The following is an 18,326-nucleotide window of genomic DNA, read 5'->3' on the forward strand; positions in this document are numbered from 1 at the left end:
GGAACAACCTCCCACCCCTGGGTCTCTGATTTTAGAAGCCAAAGCACCAGAGGCAAGGAGACGCTCCTATGCCACAGTAACCTGGGGAAAGAATGGTGTCGGGGGCTCAGGGGCCGACTCTCCAAACACCCAGACCCTGGCGGGGGGAGCCGGTTTACAGGTGACCTTAGCCAAAGGTCGAGAAGTGACTGGGGAGCTGATCTGCCTCTTCCATTTCTCTCCCCTGGGCCCACCCCCCACCGCTCCCCGCAGGGATGACGTCATGGAAGGGGCCCCATCCCACCCCTGCAGGGCTCCTGGGGCAGAAGCATCTCCTGTTTCCTCACTGCTCACCTCCGAGACTTCCCCAGGCCCCCGTGAGGTCACTGTTGCCATGGGGACGATGGACAGAAACAGGCTCCGGTTCCCGGCAGCTCAGACCGCATTTTCCAGCTTTAGATTTCAACCTGAGCGAGACGCGCACCTTCCGCGTGGCTGCTGGGAGTTTACTGGGACCAACTTTCAGTGGGGCAGATGGGGGTGACACGTCACCTGGTCCCAACAGCGTCCACAAGAGAGGATACACCTGTGCTGGCCAACACGGAAGTCACCAGCCACACGCAGCCCCTCAACCTGTGCGAGGTGGCAAGTACAAAAGGAGGTGTGCTGAGGGCACACCTGGCTCACAAGGACTTGCTGCAACAAAGAATGCGGATGTTGCAATATGTTTTTTTAAGATTTATTTCTTTGAAAGGCAGAGTTACATAGAAACACAGGCAGAGACAGAGACAGACAGAGAAAGGGGTCTTCCATCGGCTGGTTCTCTCTCCAAATGGCCACAATGGCTGGGGCTGGGCGGATCCGGAGCCAGGAGCTTCTTCTGGGTCTCCCACATGGGTGCAGGGGCCCAAGGACTTGGGCCATGTCCTACTGCTTTCCCAGGCCATGGCAGAGAGCTGGATCAGAAGTGGAGCAGCTGGGACTCAAACCGGCACCCAAATGGGATGCTGACACTGCAGTAGGCAGCTTTACCCGCTATGCCACGGCGCCAGCCCCTCAATACTTTATTTGGGTTCTATGTTGAAACAAAAATATTTTAGATAGATGGGCTAAATAAAAAATACTAGTACAATTAACTCACCTGTTCACTTTTCCTGGTGGCTACTAGAGAACTTAGAATTACATTGCTAACAGGGAAGGCAGACAACACTGCTTTGCATGCTTGTCTTGTACAGTTTTGGGCAACCCAATTTCCAGGAATGAATTCGGAATAATTAAGATGAAGGTACAGGGCCAGCGCTGTGGCGTAATCGGTAAAGACGCTATCTGTAGTGTCGGTATCCCATGTGGGCGCCGGTTCTAGTCCCAGCTGCTCCTCTTCTGATCCAGCTCTCTGCTGTGGCCTGGGAAAGCAGTGGAAGATGGCCCAAGTCCTTGGGCCCCTGCACCCACGTGGGAGACCTGGAAGAAGCTCTTGGTTTTGGATTGGTGCAGCCCTGGCTGTTGCAGCCAATTGGGGAGTAAACCAGCAGATGGAAGACCTCACTCTCTGTAGAACTCTGACTTTCAAATAAATAAATAAATCTTAAAAAAAAAGAGAGAGAGAGAGAGACGAAGGTACAAAGATAAACAGGTCAGAGTAAATGTTGTCGCCTGCTTAGAACAGTTTAAAACCTATTGCGGGGGGGGGGGGGGGGGTACTGGCACTGTGACGCAGAGGGTTAATGCCCTGGCCTGAAGAGGCGGCATCCCATATGGGCGCCATTCTAGTCCCGGCTGCTCCTCTTCCCATCCGGCTCTCTGCTAAGGCCTGGGAAAGCAGTAGAAGATGGCCCAAGTCCTTGGGCCCCTGCACCCATGTGGGAGACCCAGAAGAAGCTCCTGGCTCTGGATTGGCGCAGTTCCAGCTGTTGTGCACATCTGGGGAGTGAACCAGCAGATGGAAGACCTCTCTTTCTCTTTGCCTCTCATCTCTATGTGTAACTCTCACTCTCAAGTGAAAAATAAATCTTTTAAAAAATAATAAAATAAAACCTATGGGGAAGATGCTGAGTCACAGGAAGCCGGTCCAGTTAACCCTGGCATGTGCTGAAATCAGGGTGCTACGGGGCCTTAAAAATCCTCAAAACACCGTGGGGGGCAGCTGTTTGTTCACCCTTAAAGGTGCTGGTTCAGGGTGGGCATGGCGCCACAGCTCCGCTGCCACTTGGGGTATCTGCAGCTTCTATCAGAGTGCCTGGCTGGAGTCCTGGCTACTCCGCTCCACACAGCCTCCTGCTAATGCACCCTGGGAGGCACAGGTGACGGATCAGCAGCTTGGGTCCCTGCCACCCACAGGGGAGACCTGGATGGAGCTCCTGCTTGAACCCGGCCCAATCCCAGCTGTTGCAGGCCTTGGGGGAGTGAATCACAAATGAAAGATTTGTTTCTCTGTCTGCCTTTCAAACAAAAAAGAAGAAAGGGGCCGGCGCTGTGGCACAGTGGATAAAGTCACTGCCTGCAGTGCCGGCATCCCATATGGGTGCTAATTCGAGTCCCGGCTGCTCCACTTCTGATCCAGCTCTCTGCTATGGCCTGAGAAAGCAGTAGAAGATGGCCCAAGTCCTTGGGCCCCTGCACCTATGTGAGAGACCCAGAAGAAGCTCTTAGCTTCTGGCTTTGGATTGGTGCAGCTCTGGCCATGATGGCCAAATGGGGAGTGAACCAGTGGATGGAAGATCTTTTTCCCTCCCCCTCTCCCTCTCTGTAACTCTGCCTTTCAAATAAATAAAGTAGATCTTAAAAGATAAATTCAGGTTGCCAGTTAAGACACCCACATCAGCGTGCCTGGGTTCAATTCCTGCCGATGCAGGTCCTGGGAGGTGGCGGTGATGGCTCAACTGGCTGAACCCCTGCTGCTCACAGGGAGACTTGGATGGAGCTCCCGGCTCCTGCCTGGCCAGCCATGGCAGCTGCAAGCATTTGGGGAGCAAACCAGCAGACGGAAGACCCCTCGCTGTGTGTCTCTCCTCTCTGCTACTCTGCCTTTCAAATAAGTGAGAGTTTAAAAAGTGTTTTTAACTTCAATGACTACAATGAAGAGCAGGTGCTGGTGAGGATGTGGAGCCGCTGGAACTCGCACATGGCCATCGGGGGTGCGCAAACAGGGCAGGGCCCATGGGAAAGCAAGAGGGCAGTCCATCAGGCAAAGGTCACGTGGCCCAGCGACCTCACTCCAAAGCTCAGACTAAGATGAATGGAACTTGCGGCCGAAGCCTGCATCATGGCGGCTGTCACGAGGGCTGTCGGGTGGGTAGATAAGGACAGTGCGCTCTGTCCACCCCGTGATGCTCCCGCTCAAGGGGGAGAATGAACACAGCTCTGATCCTTGTGCAGTATGGCTGGACCCTGAACTCATCACGCGGGGTGAAGACGCCAGACCTGGGGCCACCTGTTAGGGGAGCCACTCATAGGAAGAGGCAGGAGCTGGCAAGGCCCCAGGGACAGAGAGGGAGCGGTGGTTGCCAGGGGCTGCCAGACGCGGGGCGAACAGGATGCGACAGCTTACACATGTTCTTCTGGGGGTGATAAGATGTTCTAGGATTAGTGGTGACCTTTGCACAACTCTGCAAATACACTAAAGGCCACCAAGCTTCATGGGACGGGAATGAGAGCTCAATGTAAAAGCTGTTCAACCTTGGAGGTGACAGAGCCACTGAAACCAAGGCCCTGTCCCAGCCCAGGAAGGCTCATCCCCTCCCTGGGGCCTCGGCTGACAAACACCCTGTCCACTGGCCGAGGAGCACTGGGCCGGGGAGAGAGCTTCCAGTCCACGGGGATGGGAGTGGCAGGCGTCACCCAGCGAGGTCCCAGGGCCAGAGGGTGGGCAGGGAGAGCAGAGCAAGCAGAGCTGGCAGAGGCAGTGAGCAGGGAGCAGGAAGCCCCGGGGACTTCAGTGCAGGTGGGAAGGGGGCGAGGGAGAAGGCAGGCAGGGGTAGGCAGAGGCCATCATCCCCACAGCCAGGGTCCCTGGGCTTCATCCAGGCTCTCCTGAGGATGCCAGCCAGGAACAAAAGCTAAGCGCCTGGCAACAGATGGAAGGGGACATGGATGATGTCACTGGGAGTCTGCGAGAGGCGACAGGTGCAGCACCCAGGTGAGCAGGAGGTGGAGGGGCTCAGCCCAGGGGGCAGCAGTGAGGACGGTGGGAAGCCTGCTGGCTGCTGTCTCCAGGGCTCCAAGCTGCCCCACCGCCTGCTGTCTCCACCAGCTGTGTCAGCCCAGACATGGGCCCCGGGACACCAAGGGGCACCATCAGGAAGGGGTCGGTGGCTTCCAAGGCCACCCAAGCTCTCTGTGGACTGGTCAGGACCCAACTGAGACAGGGTGGAAGTCCCAGGACGCAGAGGTGAGCCAGGCCAGAGAGGGAGGCTCGGTCACAATGTCACTGCCGAGAGGAGCCCGTGTGCAGTGGACGTCTGGCCAGCGGTGAGGACAACACTTGGGACATCCATATTTCCTGTTGGAGCACCTGATTCAAGTCCTGGCTTGGCTTCCAAGTCCAGCTTCCTGCTGGTGGGTATCTCGGGAGGCAGCAGGGGATGGCTAATAGTTGGGTCCCTGCCACCCACACGGGAGACCCAGACACAGTTCCCGGTTCCAGCCCTGGTCCAGCCCTGGCCATCATGAGCATTTGCGGAATGAACCAGTGGATGGAAGATCTCTGTCTCATAGTTAAAAACATTTTTGTTGTTGTTTAAAGAGAACAAGATGCTGGTTGGATCCCCAGCTTCACGCCCTATTAAACCGAGCAAGCCGCCGAAATCCAAGCCGGCTCCCTCCTCGGAAATACAGAGACAAGGACAGCCCCTCCCTCCAAGGGTGTGCATGTGAGAAGACACAAACTCACACAGACACGATTCAGTCACCAGAGCCGACAGCAACACAGCCAGTGGATGTACACAATGAAGCGTTACTCAGCAATGAGAAGACACATGGTTCCAACAAGGGATGTCACACGGACACCACTGGAACACACAATGCCCACCAAAGGATGGCAGGCACACAGGCCACCTGGTCTACCTTCCAATCGTGAGAAACACCCTGAACAGGCAAATGCACAGGGACGAGAGAAGTGGACTCGGGGATGCCAGGGTTTGGGGCAGGAAGGGACGAAGAGTGACTGCCAATGGGGGTTCTTTCCAGGGTGATGAGGATGTCCTGGAAATAGATGTGGTGACACTGGTACGACACTGCAAATGTACTCGATGCCACTGAACAGAACACTTAAAATTTTTTTTTATCTATATGGAAGGCAGACACACAGAGACCTCCCATCCGCTGGTTCACTCCCCAAATGCCCACATTGCCAGGGCTGGGAACTCCATCCCAACATTGTGAGCCTCCCAGGGGGCACAGTGGCAGGCAGCTGGAATCAGCAATGGAGAGGAAGTAGAACCTGGGTGTTTTGTTTGTTTGTTTTTGACAGGCAGAGTGGACAGTGAGAGAGAAGCAGAGAGAAAGGTCTTCCTTCACCCTCCAATGGCCGCCGCGGCCGGCGCACCACATTGATCCAAAGGCAGGAGCCAGGTGCTTCCTCCTGGTCTCCCATGCGGGTGCAGGGCCCAAGCACTTGGGCCATCCTCCACTGCACTCCAGGGCCACAGCAGAAAGCTGGCCTGGAAGAGGGGCAACCGGGATAGAATCCGGTGCCCCAACCGGGACTAGAACCTGGTGTGCCGGCGCCGCAGGCAGAGGATTAGCCTATTGAGCCGTGGTGCAGGCCGAACCTGGGTGTTCTATAGCGGGACGTGGACATCCCAAATGGTGTCCTAACTGTGCTGCCAGACGCCCACCCGCAAGCTGTATGGTTTAAAATGGTCAATTTTATCCCAATGTTAAAAATGAATCACAGTGAGATCCCAGTGGAAAGAAGGGGCCATCTTTACATAAAGAGGTACCTTTCTCTGAAGGGAGGAGAGAACTTCCACTTTAACTATGGCCTTGTCTAAATAAGGTTGGAGTTTGTGAACTCAAGAGGCTTCCATAGCCTTGGCAGCTCATGAAAAGAGCCTCAGGTGATCACTGACCTCATAAATAAGAGTGTCAATTGTTGAATCAACAACAGGGGTCACTGTGCACTTGCTCCCCATGAGGACCTCTGTCTTTAATGTGTTGTACTATGGGAATTAATGGGAAAACTAGTCTTCAAACAGTACTTCATACTGTGTGGGTGCAAACTGTTGAAATCTTTACTTAGTACAGAGTTGATTTTCTGTATATAAAGATAATTAAAAATGAATCTTAATGAAGAATGGGATGGGAGAGGGAGTAGAAGGTGAGATGGTTTGTGGGTAAGAGGGGGGGCATGGAGGGGAAGAACCACTATAATCCAAAAGTTTTATTTATAAAATTTAATTTATTGGCCGGCGCCGTGGCTCAACAGGCTAATCCTCCGCCTTGCGGCGCCGGCACACCGGGTTCTAGTCCCAGTCGGGGCACCGATCCTGTCCCGGTTGCCCCTCTTCCAGGCCAGCTCTCTGCTGTGGCCAGGGAGTGCAGTGGAGGATGGCCCAAGTGCTTGGGCCCTGCACCCCATGGGAGACCAGGATAAGCACCTGGCTCCTGCCATCGGATCAGCGCGGTGCGCCGGCCGCAGCACGCTACCGCGGCGGCCATTGGAGGGTGAACCAACGGCAAAAGGAAGACCTTTCTCTCTGTCTCTCTCTCACTGTCCACTCTGCCTGTCAAAAATAAAAAAAAATTAATTTATTAAAGCTTTCTATAAAAATAAATAAAATATTTTAAAAAATGAATCACATAAACACTCAGCCTGCATCTGCTGGGAGCCTCGTGAGGCGCTGGGGTTGCCCGTGGCTCTGACCATGATGTCCCAAAGCAATCCCATGATGCCATCTGGGCTGTGCAGCTGGCTCCAGGCTCAGGAGGGAGGTATCGACTTGTTGTGTGCCACCTGGGCTAGCGCCAAAGCAGTGACTAATCTCAGGCTCCAGGGTGGGGGGACAGACAGGGACTGGGCTCCATGGCTCCCAGGGGCCAGCCCGCCTGGGCCTGCCCTCACGCCTGGCAGGTGCAGAACGTGTCGTGTCTCCAGCTGCTGGCTTCTTCCCTTCACCTTGACCAATGTGCACACATCAAAGACCAAGCCCAGCCGCAGGATTTTACAACAAATGAAGGGATGCAACTGGGTGGAAGTTCTGAACCCCACCCTGCTCTGCAGTGAGGAGCTGCGACTTCAAGCAGAAAATTGAACCCGCGTCGTCAGTGCAAACCCCGAGGAACGCCCAGGAACAGCTGCCTGGGCCCCGTCAGCACGGAGGTGGCATTTATTTTAATCTCAGGTGCCAAGGAGCTGCTTAGCACCGGTGTGGGATCCTCCAGTGTTCAGGACTTGCGGGGAGGCTGGGTCACAGCGAGTGCACTTCACTTTCAAATACCAGAGAGTTCGCAGGCCGTGGACCGAAAGATACATTTATTTTGGCACAAGCATCATGGAAGCCAGGAATAGTTTTTTCATAACATGTTTTTTTCCATGAACTTGTCAAAGCCCCTTATGCGCCTGGATTTTTTTTTTTTCTTTTGGGCACCAAAATAAACTTATCTTTGAGTTCCAGTTTCCCACAGACTCTCAAGTTTCCCAGTGAAGGCTCCTCGTGAGCAACGAGGCAGCTAGGAACGCGGGCAGAGTGGGCGGGCAGGAGCCCAACACCACAGCGTGGGCTTCGCTCACCCACGCTCCCCTTCCCACAGGGAGGCTCTGTTCTTCGCCATCTGCCGTGCAGCAGGGACGACACCCGCGCGTGTGAGCGCCGACTCGGAGCCGAGCCCCTGGCTAACACCGCCTGCCTCCCAGGGTGCTTAGCACACCCGTTTACCAGGAAGTAGAGTCTGGGGAAAGATCAGTCGCCCACCAAAGGTCACGCCGTTACAGGAGGCAGGACTGGGACCTGGGCCGATGACGCTAGACTCTGTTCTCATGAGTGTTTGTACACTGGGAGGTGATGAAGCACACACAGCATTCACGCGATTCAAGAAGGCAGAAGCAGGAGCCTGGCCCAACAGAGAAGGCACCAGATAGACACCCAGGCCCCACACTGGAGAACCTGGGTTCAACCGCAGGCTCCGGCTCCCGGCTCCGGCTCCCTGCTAATGTGCATCCCGGGAGACAGGTGATGGCTCAAGTGACTGGGTCCCCATCACCCGCGTGGGAGACCTGGACTGAGTTTGACCCAGCCTCAGCTGTTGTACACCCAGTGGATGGGAGCCTGTGACTCTGCCTCTTTTTTTTTTTTTTTTTTTTTTTTTGACAGAGAGAGACAGAAAGGTCTTCCTTCCATTGGTTCACCCCCCCAAATGGCTGCTACGGCCGGCGCACCACGCTGATCCAAAGCCAGGAGCCAGGTGCTTCCTCCTGGTCTCCCATGCGGGTGCAGGGGCCCAAGCACTTGGGCCATCCTCCACTGCCTTCCCGGGCCATAGCAGAGAGCTGGACTGGAAGAGGAGCAACGGGGACAGAATCCGGCGCCCCAACCGGGACTAGAACCCGGTGTGCCGGCGCCGCAGGTGGAGGATTAGCCTAGTGAGCCACGGCGCCGGCCTCTCTGCCTCTCAAAACACAGACACAGATGTCTCCATTTCAATGAAAGGTGTAAAGACACAGAAAGGAAAAAAGCAACAGGGAATCAACAGAGACTTGGAGAAGGGGCGTCCTTCAGAGCTCCCACATCCTTCTAGAACTACCCTCAGCTGCAGATTAATTCTGAGGGCAAACCAGCAGAGATGGCTATCTGAAGGTCGAGGGCCTGTCACTGTGGGGCATTCAGATAAGAAGTGCAGTTCCTGCTACGTGCACTCAGTCTGCCTTTGCCTGCCAGCTCAGGAACCAACGCTCCAAACCAGGAAAAGTTTAATACACGGCGAAGCTTCCAAGGAAGGGGAACCCCCAGGAGCCAGAACCAAGGGGGAACTGGGACTCAGCAGGGTGCATGGCAGATGCTGTGAGAGGGGCCCCAGGGCCGCCGCTGCGACACAGCAGGCTAAAGCCCCCCTTCTGCAATCCCACATGGGTGCTGGTTCGAGTCCTGGCTGCTCCACTTCTGATCCAGCTCCCTGCTATGGCCTGGGAAAGCAGAAGATAGCCCAGGTGTTTGGGCCCCTGCCCCTGCGTGTAAGACCTGGAGGAAGCTCCTGGCTTTGGATCAGCCCAGCTCTGGCCGTTGCAGGCATTTAGGGGGGTGAACCAGCAGATGGAAGACCGCTCGGTCTCTCTCTACCTCTGCCTCTCTATAACTCTTTCAAAATATAAATATTTTAAAAAAAGAAAAACAAAGAAAAGAAAGGGGTCTAGGGGCATCGAATGTCCTGGGCTCTGGGAGCTAAGGTGGAGGCTGAGGAGTGGCAGTGGCCTTGAACCTGTGTGAGCTTGAACCCCTATGAGAAGCTGCAACAGCAAAGACAGCTCCCTGTGTGTAAAACGGACAAGAACTGTTTTTCTACCATCCCAGAAACCACCAGGCAGCTAAGGGAGGTGGCAGGGTGCAGGGGAAGCAGCTGAGCCCGTGGCAGACTTGGGGCAGGCGTTGTGGCACAACGGGTTACGCTGCCACCATGGCATTCCACCCGAGCAGCAGTTCAGGCTCCGGCTGCTCCACTCCCGGATCCAGCTCCCTGCTAAGGTGCCTGGGAAAGCAGCAGCAGGTGGCCCAAGTCCTGGAGCCCCTGCCACCCACACAGGAGACCCTGCTGTGGTTCGGGGCTTCAGCCTGACCCAGGCCTGTCTACCGTGGCCTGTGAAGATGTTAGATCTGTGTAATTCTGCCTTTCAAATACAATAAATGAATCTTAAAGACCTATAGGCTCATCAAAAATGGAATGAATTACTACACAAAGTCTTAGGAAGTCCTTACGCAGGAGTTAAGCGACCGGCCTTTGAAAGGTTTCCAAACAAAACAATTAGTTCAGGGCCTGTGTAGTTGTGCAGCAGGTAAAGCCGCCGCCTGCAGTGCTGGCATCCCATAGGGCTATGGGTTCACGTCCCGGCTGCTCCACTTCCTATCCAGCTCCATGCTAACTGCCGGCGAAAGGCAGCGGAAAACGGCCCAGGTGGCTGGACCCTGCGCTCATGTGGGAGACCCAGAAGAAACTCCTGGCCCCGGCTTCAGCCTGGCCCAACCCAGGCCATGGCAGCCATCTGGGAGTGAACCAGCGGATGGAAGACCTCTGTCTCTCCTTCTCTGTGTAACTCCGACTCCTGCCAACCGCCACTGAGCACTTACACTGCGTTAAGCGCTTTACCCACTCTCAATCCTCACCACAAACGCGTCACAGCATCTACTTCAGGGCCCATCTTACAGATGGGGAAAGCAAGGCTCAGGGAGGCAGACTCCCTGGCCTGGACACTAAGAGGCAGAGCCACATCAAGTGCACCTGCTAAGGACCAAAGCCAGGCTGCCTGACACTGTGAGGCCCCAGGGACACAGGCGAGGGCGAGGCCTTAGACCCGCTGGGCAGGCGAGGCCTGGGAAGGGCTGGGCACTCACTCAGGGGTCTGTGGTTAGGGGGTTCCGGCACCAGTGCTCAGGGGGCTTGGGGACCCCTGCCAACGTCAGCACACGGGGCAGGTTGTCCAGCCAGGCCACCCTCGGGAGTAAGCCGCCTCCTCCTTCCAGCCGCTGCCTGTGACCTGGCCCCAAACCTCAGTGCTGATGTCTCCCGAGCCCTCTCCTCACCTCCCAGGGAGCTGTGCCCAGACCAGAAGCTCTGCAAAGGTCACCCCGTGGGGACAACAAAGAGCCTTCCTGTCCTAGTGCTTAAGGTGACCTTCTGCTTTCTGAACCAGTAATTAAGGTAGAGCAGGCGGCCGGCTGGCTGGCAGGCCCGGGGCGGCCGGGCACCTCCCTGCCCGTCCCCCCCATCTCACACAGCCCCACCGGCGTGGGCAGGAGGCGCCCTGTCCCCTTTCCAAGGCGGTGGGCGCTCCGGAGCTCCTGCACCTGCCTCCCCGCTGGGGGTGGCAGACACCAACGCACCCCCTCGACAACATGTGAGGCGTCGTGTGGGTAGCGCTGGGCACTGCTTCAAGTCCTTGCTGCTTTCTGGGGACCCCAGACTCACAACCACAGCCCTGGCCAGTGTCAGGGCTGGGGAACCAAGACGATGGATGTGACAGCATCCAATCACAACCAAGCCACGGAGCTGGGGAGGCCGGGAGTGCAGTGCCGCCGCCCGCCTTCATTCACAGACCTTTCTAGGGCAGATGGGAGCCCTCCCAAGGCCCTGGGGGACGCGGGGGCAGTGGCACATCCCTGCCTCTTCCTCCCAGTCATGCTCCCCCCGCCCCCGACACAGCCTCCCACAGAGCGTGCGCATCCCAGGGCAAGTTCTAGAACTTTCTACATCACCTTGAACCAACACTCTCTGCCTGCAGACCCCACTTTATCTACAAGCTGCACAACATCCCAAATGACACCCTGGGGCGCCACGACCTCACCCAGATAACAGGCTCAGCCTCTCGCCCCCTCCATCGGTGCCGTGTGACAGTTCTGGGCTCTCCGCACTTGAAAACCTCACTGGCAGGTCTGGTCTTTGCATTCTGGTTCCACACTCGGCGTCTGAGTGACCCTTGCTGTCATCCGCGAGTTGGCGACAATGACAGGCCTGCCCTCAAGTGCTTGGTCCCCTGCCACCCACGTGGGAGACCTGGATAGTTTTTCCAGCTCCTGGCTTCTGTCAGGCCCAGCGGTGGGCATGTGGGGAGCGAAGCAGCGCATGGGAGCTCTCTCTGGGCCTGGGGTCTGTCTCTCTGCCTCTCAGGTTAAAAGGTGTGGGTGGGGACGTGGGAGGCCACAGCCGCTGCAGGGGAACAGGAGGGAGCCGGCAGGTCCAGCCAGCTGGCTCTTTCGCCCTTCCTGCTTTGCGGGACAGCACTGCAGCGAGGGGCCGGCCGGCCAGCCAGTCCTTGTCCCCAGCAGAGCATCCGCCCTGCCACCCGCTCCAGCCCAAGCTTTCGGAACCCTGGTCTCCAGGGCCTGCGAGATGGCCCAGGCTGAGCTCTGCAAACGACCAGGAATCCCACACACAGACTCAGGCCTGTAGGCGCTCTGCCCATGACTGGGAATCCCACGCAGACTCAGGCCAACCCCCCAGCCATCCCAGCTACCCACCCTCCCTTGGCCTCTCCCCCTCTACCTCCCCACACACAGTGGGAGGCTTGGATGAGACCACGCATGCACAGAACCCCGGCTACTTCCCACCATTAGCCTGTGGCCTTGGACAAGTCCCCTCATCTCTCGGGCCTCAGTCTCCCCATCTGTAAGATGGGAAAGGCAGCGCTCCTGGGAGCATTGCAGGAGCTCCTGCAGGGGAACCGCCTGGCTCAGCTCCACATTTGGCAACAAACAGGAGCCATTACTCCCCCCAGTCTGAGCGCTCCATCTGCAAATTATTTTTTCTCTTTCTGGAAGCTTCTCGCCTCGACGCAGACCTGCCTGTTGGAACGGTTTTGCAGAAGGGGGCGGGGTGGGGGGAGGGATTCACCTTTCACCTTTCCCTGAAGCCATTTTTCTTAATTTTTTTCAAACTGCAGGAACAGGTGTGGATGAGGAGATGGGGGGGCAGGAAGTGCAGCCACCGCGCAGTAGTCAAGGGGAACCCACTGGCAAGTGATCCCCAAGGCCCCGCCTTCCTCCAGGGCCCACTGCACACCCGGCCCCGTGCCTGCGTGGGACAGGCAGGCTCAGACACAGCGGCACGCCCGCCAGCAGGATGCCCACGCTCCGGTTGTGAACGTGAATTTTACCACACGGTGGGGTGCGCTTTCCTGGCTCAGCAAACACGCCTGGGGACGGTTATTTAGGCTTCCCATCAGTCAGCGAGACTCCAGCAGGCGAGGGGGAGGGAGTGGGCAGCAGGCCGGGGTGCCCCTGCGTGGGCGAGCTGCTGCTCGGCCCTATTTCTGGTGAGGCTGGTGAGGCTGGCTCCACGCTGAAGCCAGGGGGGCCCAGCACGGGTGGAGGGGGGCACAGGTGCACAGGGGCTGCACAGCCCCAGACGAGGGCAGCCGTGGGATGCAGCTCATGGGCAATGCTTTGTGGGGTGGGGGATGTTTGGCACAGCAGCTAAGACCCCGCTTGGAAAGCCCATACCCCCCATCACAGCGCCTGGTCTGAGCCCCGGCTCTGTTTGGTTTCACAAGGAGGGAGGCGGCACATGATGGCTCAAGCACTCTGAGGGCCCAGGTGGAGACCAAGGCTCCTGGCTTGGGCCTGGCCCAGCCCTAGGCTGTCGTGGGTATCTGGGGAGTGGGCCAGTAGATGGTGGGGATGGACAGGTTCTCTCTGTTCCCGGGGAGCAGGGGTTCAAGGGAGTGGGGGGCAGGGGACGAGGCCGGCCAGTCTGCCGGAGCCCTGGACGTGGGCATGTGCCCCGGGAGGCTGGGGGCCGGCAGCCAGGGCAGCACCGGCAGCTTTGTAAGGAGTCCGGTTACGTGGAAACTTCTGGAATCTTAACCCGGGTCAGGGGGTGGCCTCAGGAGGGGCCTGCAGGGGAACACGGAACTGCGTCCATTGTAAGGATGGCAGCGCTGCGGGCAGGGGACCAGAGAATGACCCGCAGGCTTGCCCAGCCCTCCTGGGTTCCCAGACAGCGGAGGTGCAGGGACTGGGAGAAAGCGGGGGTGGGGATCCTACAGGCCCCAGCTCCTCTGGGTGCCCGCCGGCTGTGAGGCCGCACCCACTGGCTCTACCCCCCCCAGCCTCAGTTGTCTTATCTGTGAAATGGCTATGCTCCTGAGAACACAGAGAAGGCTGCCCCCAGGGTACGCAGGGAGGGGCCTGCGGGGCAGGGACCCTCCTTAGGGACGCTTACCAAGGACGCACAGGAATGGCCCTGTTCCTGGATCCACAGGCTGACACCCCCGGCCAACCGTAACCACACCACATCCCCACAGCAGGCACCCCGAGGTCACGCAGCCGGGAAGGATCCCAGACGCCACGGGGCACGCGGCCAGCGGCACCCCAAGCTTCCCCGGCTCTGCTCCGAGGCCTCCACGCCAGCCTAACTCCCCGTTACTGCGCCCATTTCCTGTCAAGGCAACTGAGGGCCCACCCGTGACTCGCTGTGCACCTAGTGAGACCCAGGAGGGCAGGATATTGCCACAACCTGAGCCCCGGTCCTGTCTCCCACAATCCTCACTTCCTGTCGCCAATGCAATCCTGCCTGCCTTGACCCTATCACGGCTGCCTCCTCCAAGAAGCCCTCCGGGTGGACCCTGAGGAAATTCACTTCCTCCCTGCTCCCCACACTCCGTCCACAGCACAGAGCACTCATGGGCTGACACTGACGAGGTGTCGCCCCTCAGAACATCAGCCCCTGCGGGTCACTTCTGAACCTCCAGCCCCGGGTGGGTCAATATTTACTGGACCGGCACAAGTGCCACACTGCAGGGGAAGGAAAGCCACAGAGCAGAGGCCCAGCCTCTGCCATCCCCGCAGGACGCCGGCCCCAGGAAACCCACACGGTCCCTGCCCCGTGTGCTCCCAGCCCCTGTCAAAGCCAGCAGCAGGTGGAATTCCCCTGGCCGACCCCGGCAGCTGGGAGCCCTCCCCAGCCACCCCGGGGGCAGCAGGAGGCACCCGGGCAGCACCCGGCCAGCGGCCGCCACCCTCCTGGCTCCTGCAGCCTCTGCATGGACATCCAGGGGCACAGAACTTCTCGAAGTCTGCGGCTCCTGCGGCTCAAAATGCAAGCAACGCGGCGGGCGGTGGGGGCGCCCGGCGGCTTCACCCCTTGGGCAAGTACCCAGGGTGTGCGCGGCTGCCAGCCTCGCGGAGCCACCCCCACGCACGCGGTGAGCCCACGCTGCTCGCTCTCTCGCTCGCTTTTCACGGAACAAGACGCGCACCGAACCACAGACCCACAACACAGCTCCCCTCCGCAGGCTGGGGGCCGTTCTAGATCTGTGCACGGAAAATACATCCCGGGAAGCGGGGTTCGTGTGCACGTGTTCCCCGCCCCCCCTTCTCTCTCTCCCCCCCCCCCACTCTGGCTACTGCGGGCCTTCTGCCCTTTCCCCACCAGACCCCTGCAAAGAGGTGCCGAGCGGGGGCTCAGCGCTCCCGGGGGTGCCGCTCCTCCGCCCTGGGAGCCAGCGCCCGCCCCGCCCCGGGTGCAGCTCCCCGTCTCATCGCCCACGGCACCCACAGCCAAAGTGAGCAGAGAGGTACAGGGACCAGCCCAAGGTCACACGGCGCGCGCCGCGGAGCCGCCAGGGTTCAAGGGTTCGCCAAGGCCACTCTGCCCACACCCCCGACCTCCAGTCCCCACCCCCTCCCCGCCTGCAGCGCCCCCCGACCCCGGGCAGAACCCAGCCCGGCTGAACTCGGGCGCCCAGGCGCTTCCGCCGTCACTTCCCTGCGGGCGCCCCGCCCCGGCCGGGATGCGGGGCGCAGCAGCCTGTGCGGTCCCGGGAGTCCGGGCGAGCTCGGAGGGCGGCGCGGGGCGCCCCGCCAAGTGCTCCGCGGGCGCTGTCTCGCTGCGGGCCCCCGGAGAGCCGCGGGGGGTGGCCCACCCGAGAGCACGTCGCGGACGGGAGGGCGAGGGGAAGTGCAGAGACCCCGAACCTCCCGCCTAAGGTCACACAGGCGGGGAGCGCCAGAGCCCGGCTCTCGCCCAGACCCGGCCGATTTCAAAACTTTCCGCCCCCGCGCGCCACGAACCCAAACGACTCGCAGGTGCGCGGCGCGCTCCGGCAGCACGGCCCCCGCGCTCGCTCTCCGGGCCCGGGGTGCCGCCCCGCGCGGGGGCCGCCCGGGCCCTGCCCCTCCCCACCCCGCAGTCCCCGGCAACTCCCGGGCTGAGCGGCCCGCAGCCCGCAAAGTGGCCGGCGGGGACCCATTCGAAAGACGGGGAGACTGAGGCGCAGAGAGGGCCAGCCACCAGCCCAAGGTCACACCGCGCGGCGGCCGAGCGGGGGTCCCCGCGCCGCCCCCCCGGGGTACTCACAGCCGGTCTTGCCCTCGAGCTCCCGCACCTCCTCGGACGCGGAGTGGGCAGCCCCCATGGTGCCGGCGGCGGGGACCCCCGGGGCGCGCGTCCCTCGCAGGCCCCGGGCTGTCTCGGCTGCGCAGCGGCCGCTCCGGCCTCGGGTCCACGGCGGGTCGGGAAGCCGGGGACGCCTCGGAGCCTCGGGTTCCGCGTGGGGCCCGAGCGCGGCCTCATATAGCGGCGGCGGGAGCGCGCCGCGGTCCTAGCGCACGCCGGCTTCGCGCACTGCGGGGCGTGGGCAGCGCCCCGCCCCGAGCGCCGGAAGCCTCGGGGAGGGGGCCCGGGAGCCCTCGGCTGCCTTCCCAGGTGCCCGGGGCAGCGGGCACGCGCGCCGTGCCTCGCCCCTCCCGCGCCCCTGCCGGCTCTGGGTAGAAGCAGGTGCAAGCCAAGCTGGGCGTGGGTCGGAGGACTCGGACCCGCGCGGCATCCACGCCCACTCCCGTCGCGGATCTTGGGAGGGAAAACCCTGGGGGGTAGCGGGGGAGGGAGGAGGGTCTGCGCGCATTAGTTAGCTCTATGGGAAGCACTGGGAATAACCATCCTATTCAAATGAGCGCCACCTGCTCTGTTTGGCCAATTCTGAGAAAGACCCCATCCCCCTCCCCAGCACCTTTCCCAGGTGAGCACGCCCACGTGAAGGTCTTCCCCCCCACACACACCCGCTCCTCCCACCAGCTGCTGGAGAGGAAGCCGCCTCTAGACCGCATCCAGGCTGGGTGACGCTGGCCTGGCCTGCCAGCTGTCTAACCACCATCCCACCTCCTTGACATGGACTTAGGTTAATGAGTCGCCCGGACACTACCGCAGGTGGCTGACCCTCGCAAGCAGGCGCTGATGTGCAGGGAGGCCTGGGAGTCAGGGCGCACATTCAAAGTCCCGACTTTCAGCCAGGCTCGGTGACACCACCGTCAGTGTCTGCCCGGGGGCCAGGTTCAGTGCTAAGTGCTGCGGTTGGGCCTCGAGTTCCCGTCCATGAGTTTCCCAGGATGCTGGAGGGGGGCTGCTGAGGACTGGTGGTCCATTCCTGCATTCACGGGACCCAGCCTGGGTCCTGGCCACTTCTGGATGCCTTCCAGAGCCACCTGTACCCTGCCAGGGCAGCAGGGCCAGCCCCTGCCTGCCTGGGGGGAAATGCAAGTTCTCATTTGCAAGATCAGTGCCTGGAATCTGCATTTCCCACCACTCTTGGGAGGTGCAGAGACCTGGCTTTGCAGCAGGAACGTTGGCCATGGGGCGTGGGCTGGTCTGAGAGGGCTGGAGAGCTGGCCCCAAGACCCCCTTGCATGTCAGGATTCTAGGAAGCCTGGGGCCAGGGAAGGAGTCCCCAAGTCCACTGAACCAGTCTGTGACAACAGCTGGGACCACTTATTCCAAGTTCAAATACCAGCTCCTGGCCTTTTTTTTTTTTTTTTTTTGGTCCTATTTTTTTATTAGAGAGAGAGGGAGAGAAATCTCCCATCTGCTGGTTCAACCCCCCGAATGCCTGCAACAGCAGCTAGGGCTGAGCCAGGCTGAGCCAGGAGCCTGCAGCTCCTCCCAGTCCTCCATGTCATTGGCAGGGAATCACCTCCTCGGGCCGTCACCTGCGGCGGAGCTGTGCATTAGCAGGAACCTGGGCTCGAACTCAGATACTCAGGAGTCCCAAGCAGCGCCTTAGCTGCTATGCCAACTGCTCGCCCCCTCACTCCTGGAGCCCTGGCGGGCGCCGATGTATGTAACAGTGAGAGCAGCTCGTGGCTTCTCCCCGCCTCTCCCGTGGAGGGTTTCACTGGATCACCTGGCTACAGGGACCTGCTGGCCAACCGCGAGCTCCCAGACAGGGCCTTTCACCTGTTCCTTCTGCCTGGAACCGCCTTCCTTTCCTCTCTCTCCCCAGGCTCCCATCAGTCCTTGGGGTCCTCAGCTGCATGCTGTGCCTACTGCCGGGCAAGCCCCCGTCTGCAGCCAGCAGGACGCTGGGGCAGAGGAAGTCTTGGGCATGATGACCGGGGGGATGTTTCCTAATGGGAGGATGTGGAGAAATCACTATGAGCTCCCCAGGACAGCAAGAGCGAGGGAAGCCAAGGCCCCGGTGTGTGCCTGCCTTCACACGTTCGTTCGTTGCGTGCTTACTGAGGGACTGCTGTGTTCTGCGCCCTGGCCAAGTGCTGGAGCCACAGCCAGGGCTGAAGAACTCCTGTTGGAGTAGAGAGACAGGTGCACGGGCAGTGACCACGCGGACAGGAAAACAAGGGCTGGCGCGGGCTCCCCTGGGGCCCCCGCAGATCTGGAATCCCCAAGGCAGAGCAGCCCCTGCACAGAGCCTG

At 59.9% G+C, this 18,326-nt stretch overlaps 1 protein-coding gene across 2 annotated transcripts in view; it reads right to left on the minus strand.

Annotated features, from left to right (window-relative positions):
• The window catches only part of TESC (tescalcin), a 41,570-nt gene extending 25,393 nt beyond the window's left edge, over positions 1–16,177 (minus strand). For both annotated transcript variants that reach the window (XM_062182380.1, XM_062182379.1), the window contains exon 1: positions 15,979–16,177. In XM_062182380.1, the coding sequence (XP_062038364.1) occupies positions 15,979–16,036 (58 nt within the window). In that variant the 5' untranslated portion in view covers positions 16,037–16,177. The remainder of the gene's footprint in view (positions 1–15,978) is intronic.
• Positions 16,178–18,326: the final 2,149 nt, after the last annotated feature.

This window comes from Lepus europaeus, chromosome 23 (assembly GCF_033115175.1).
Source record: "Lepus europaeus isolate LE1 chromosome 23, mLepTim1.pri, whole genome shotgun sequence".
NCBI lineage: Eukaryota > Metazoa > Chordata > Mammalia > Lagomorpha > Leporidae > Lepus > Lepus europaeus.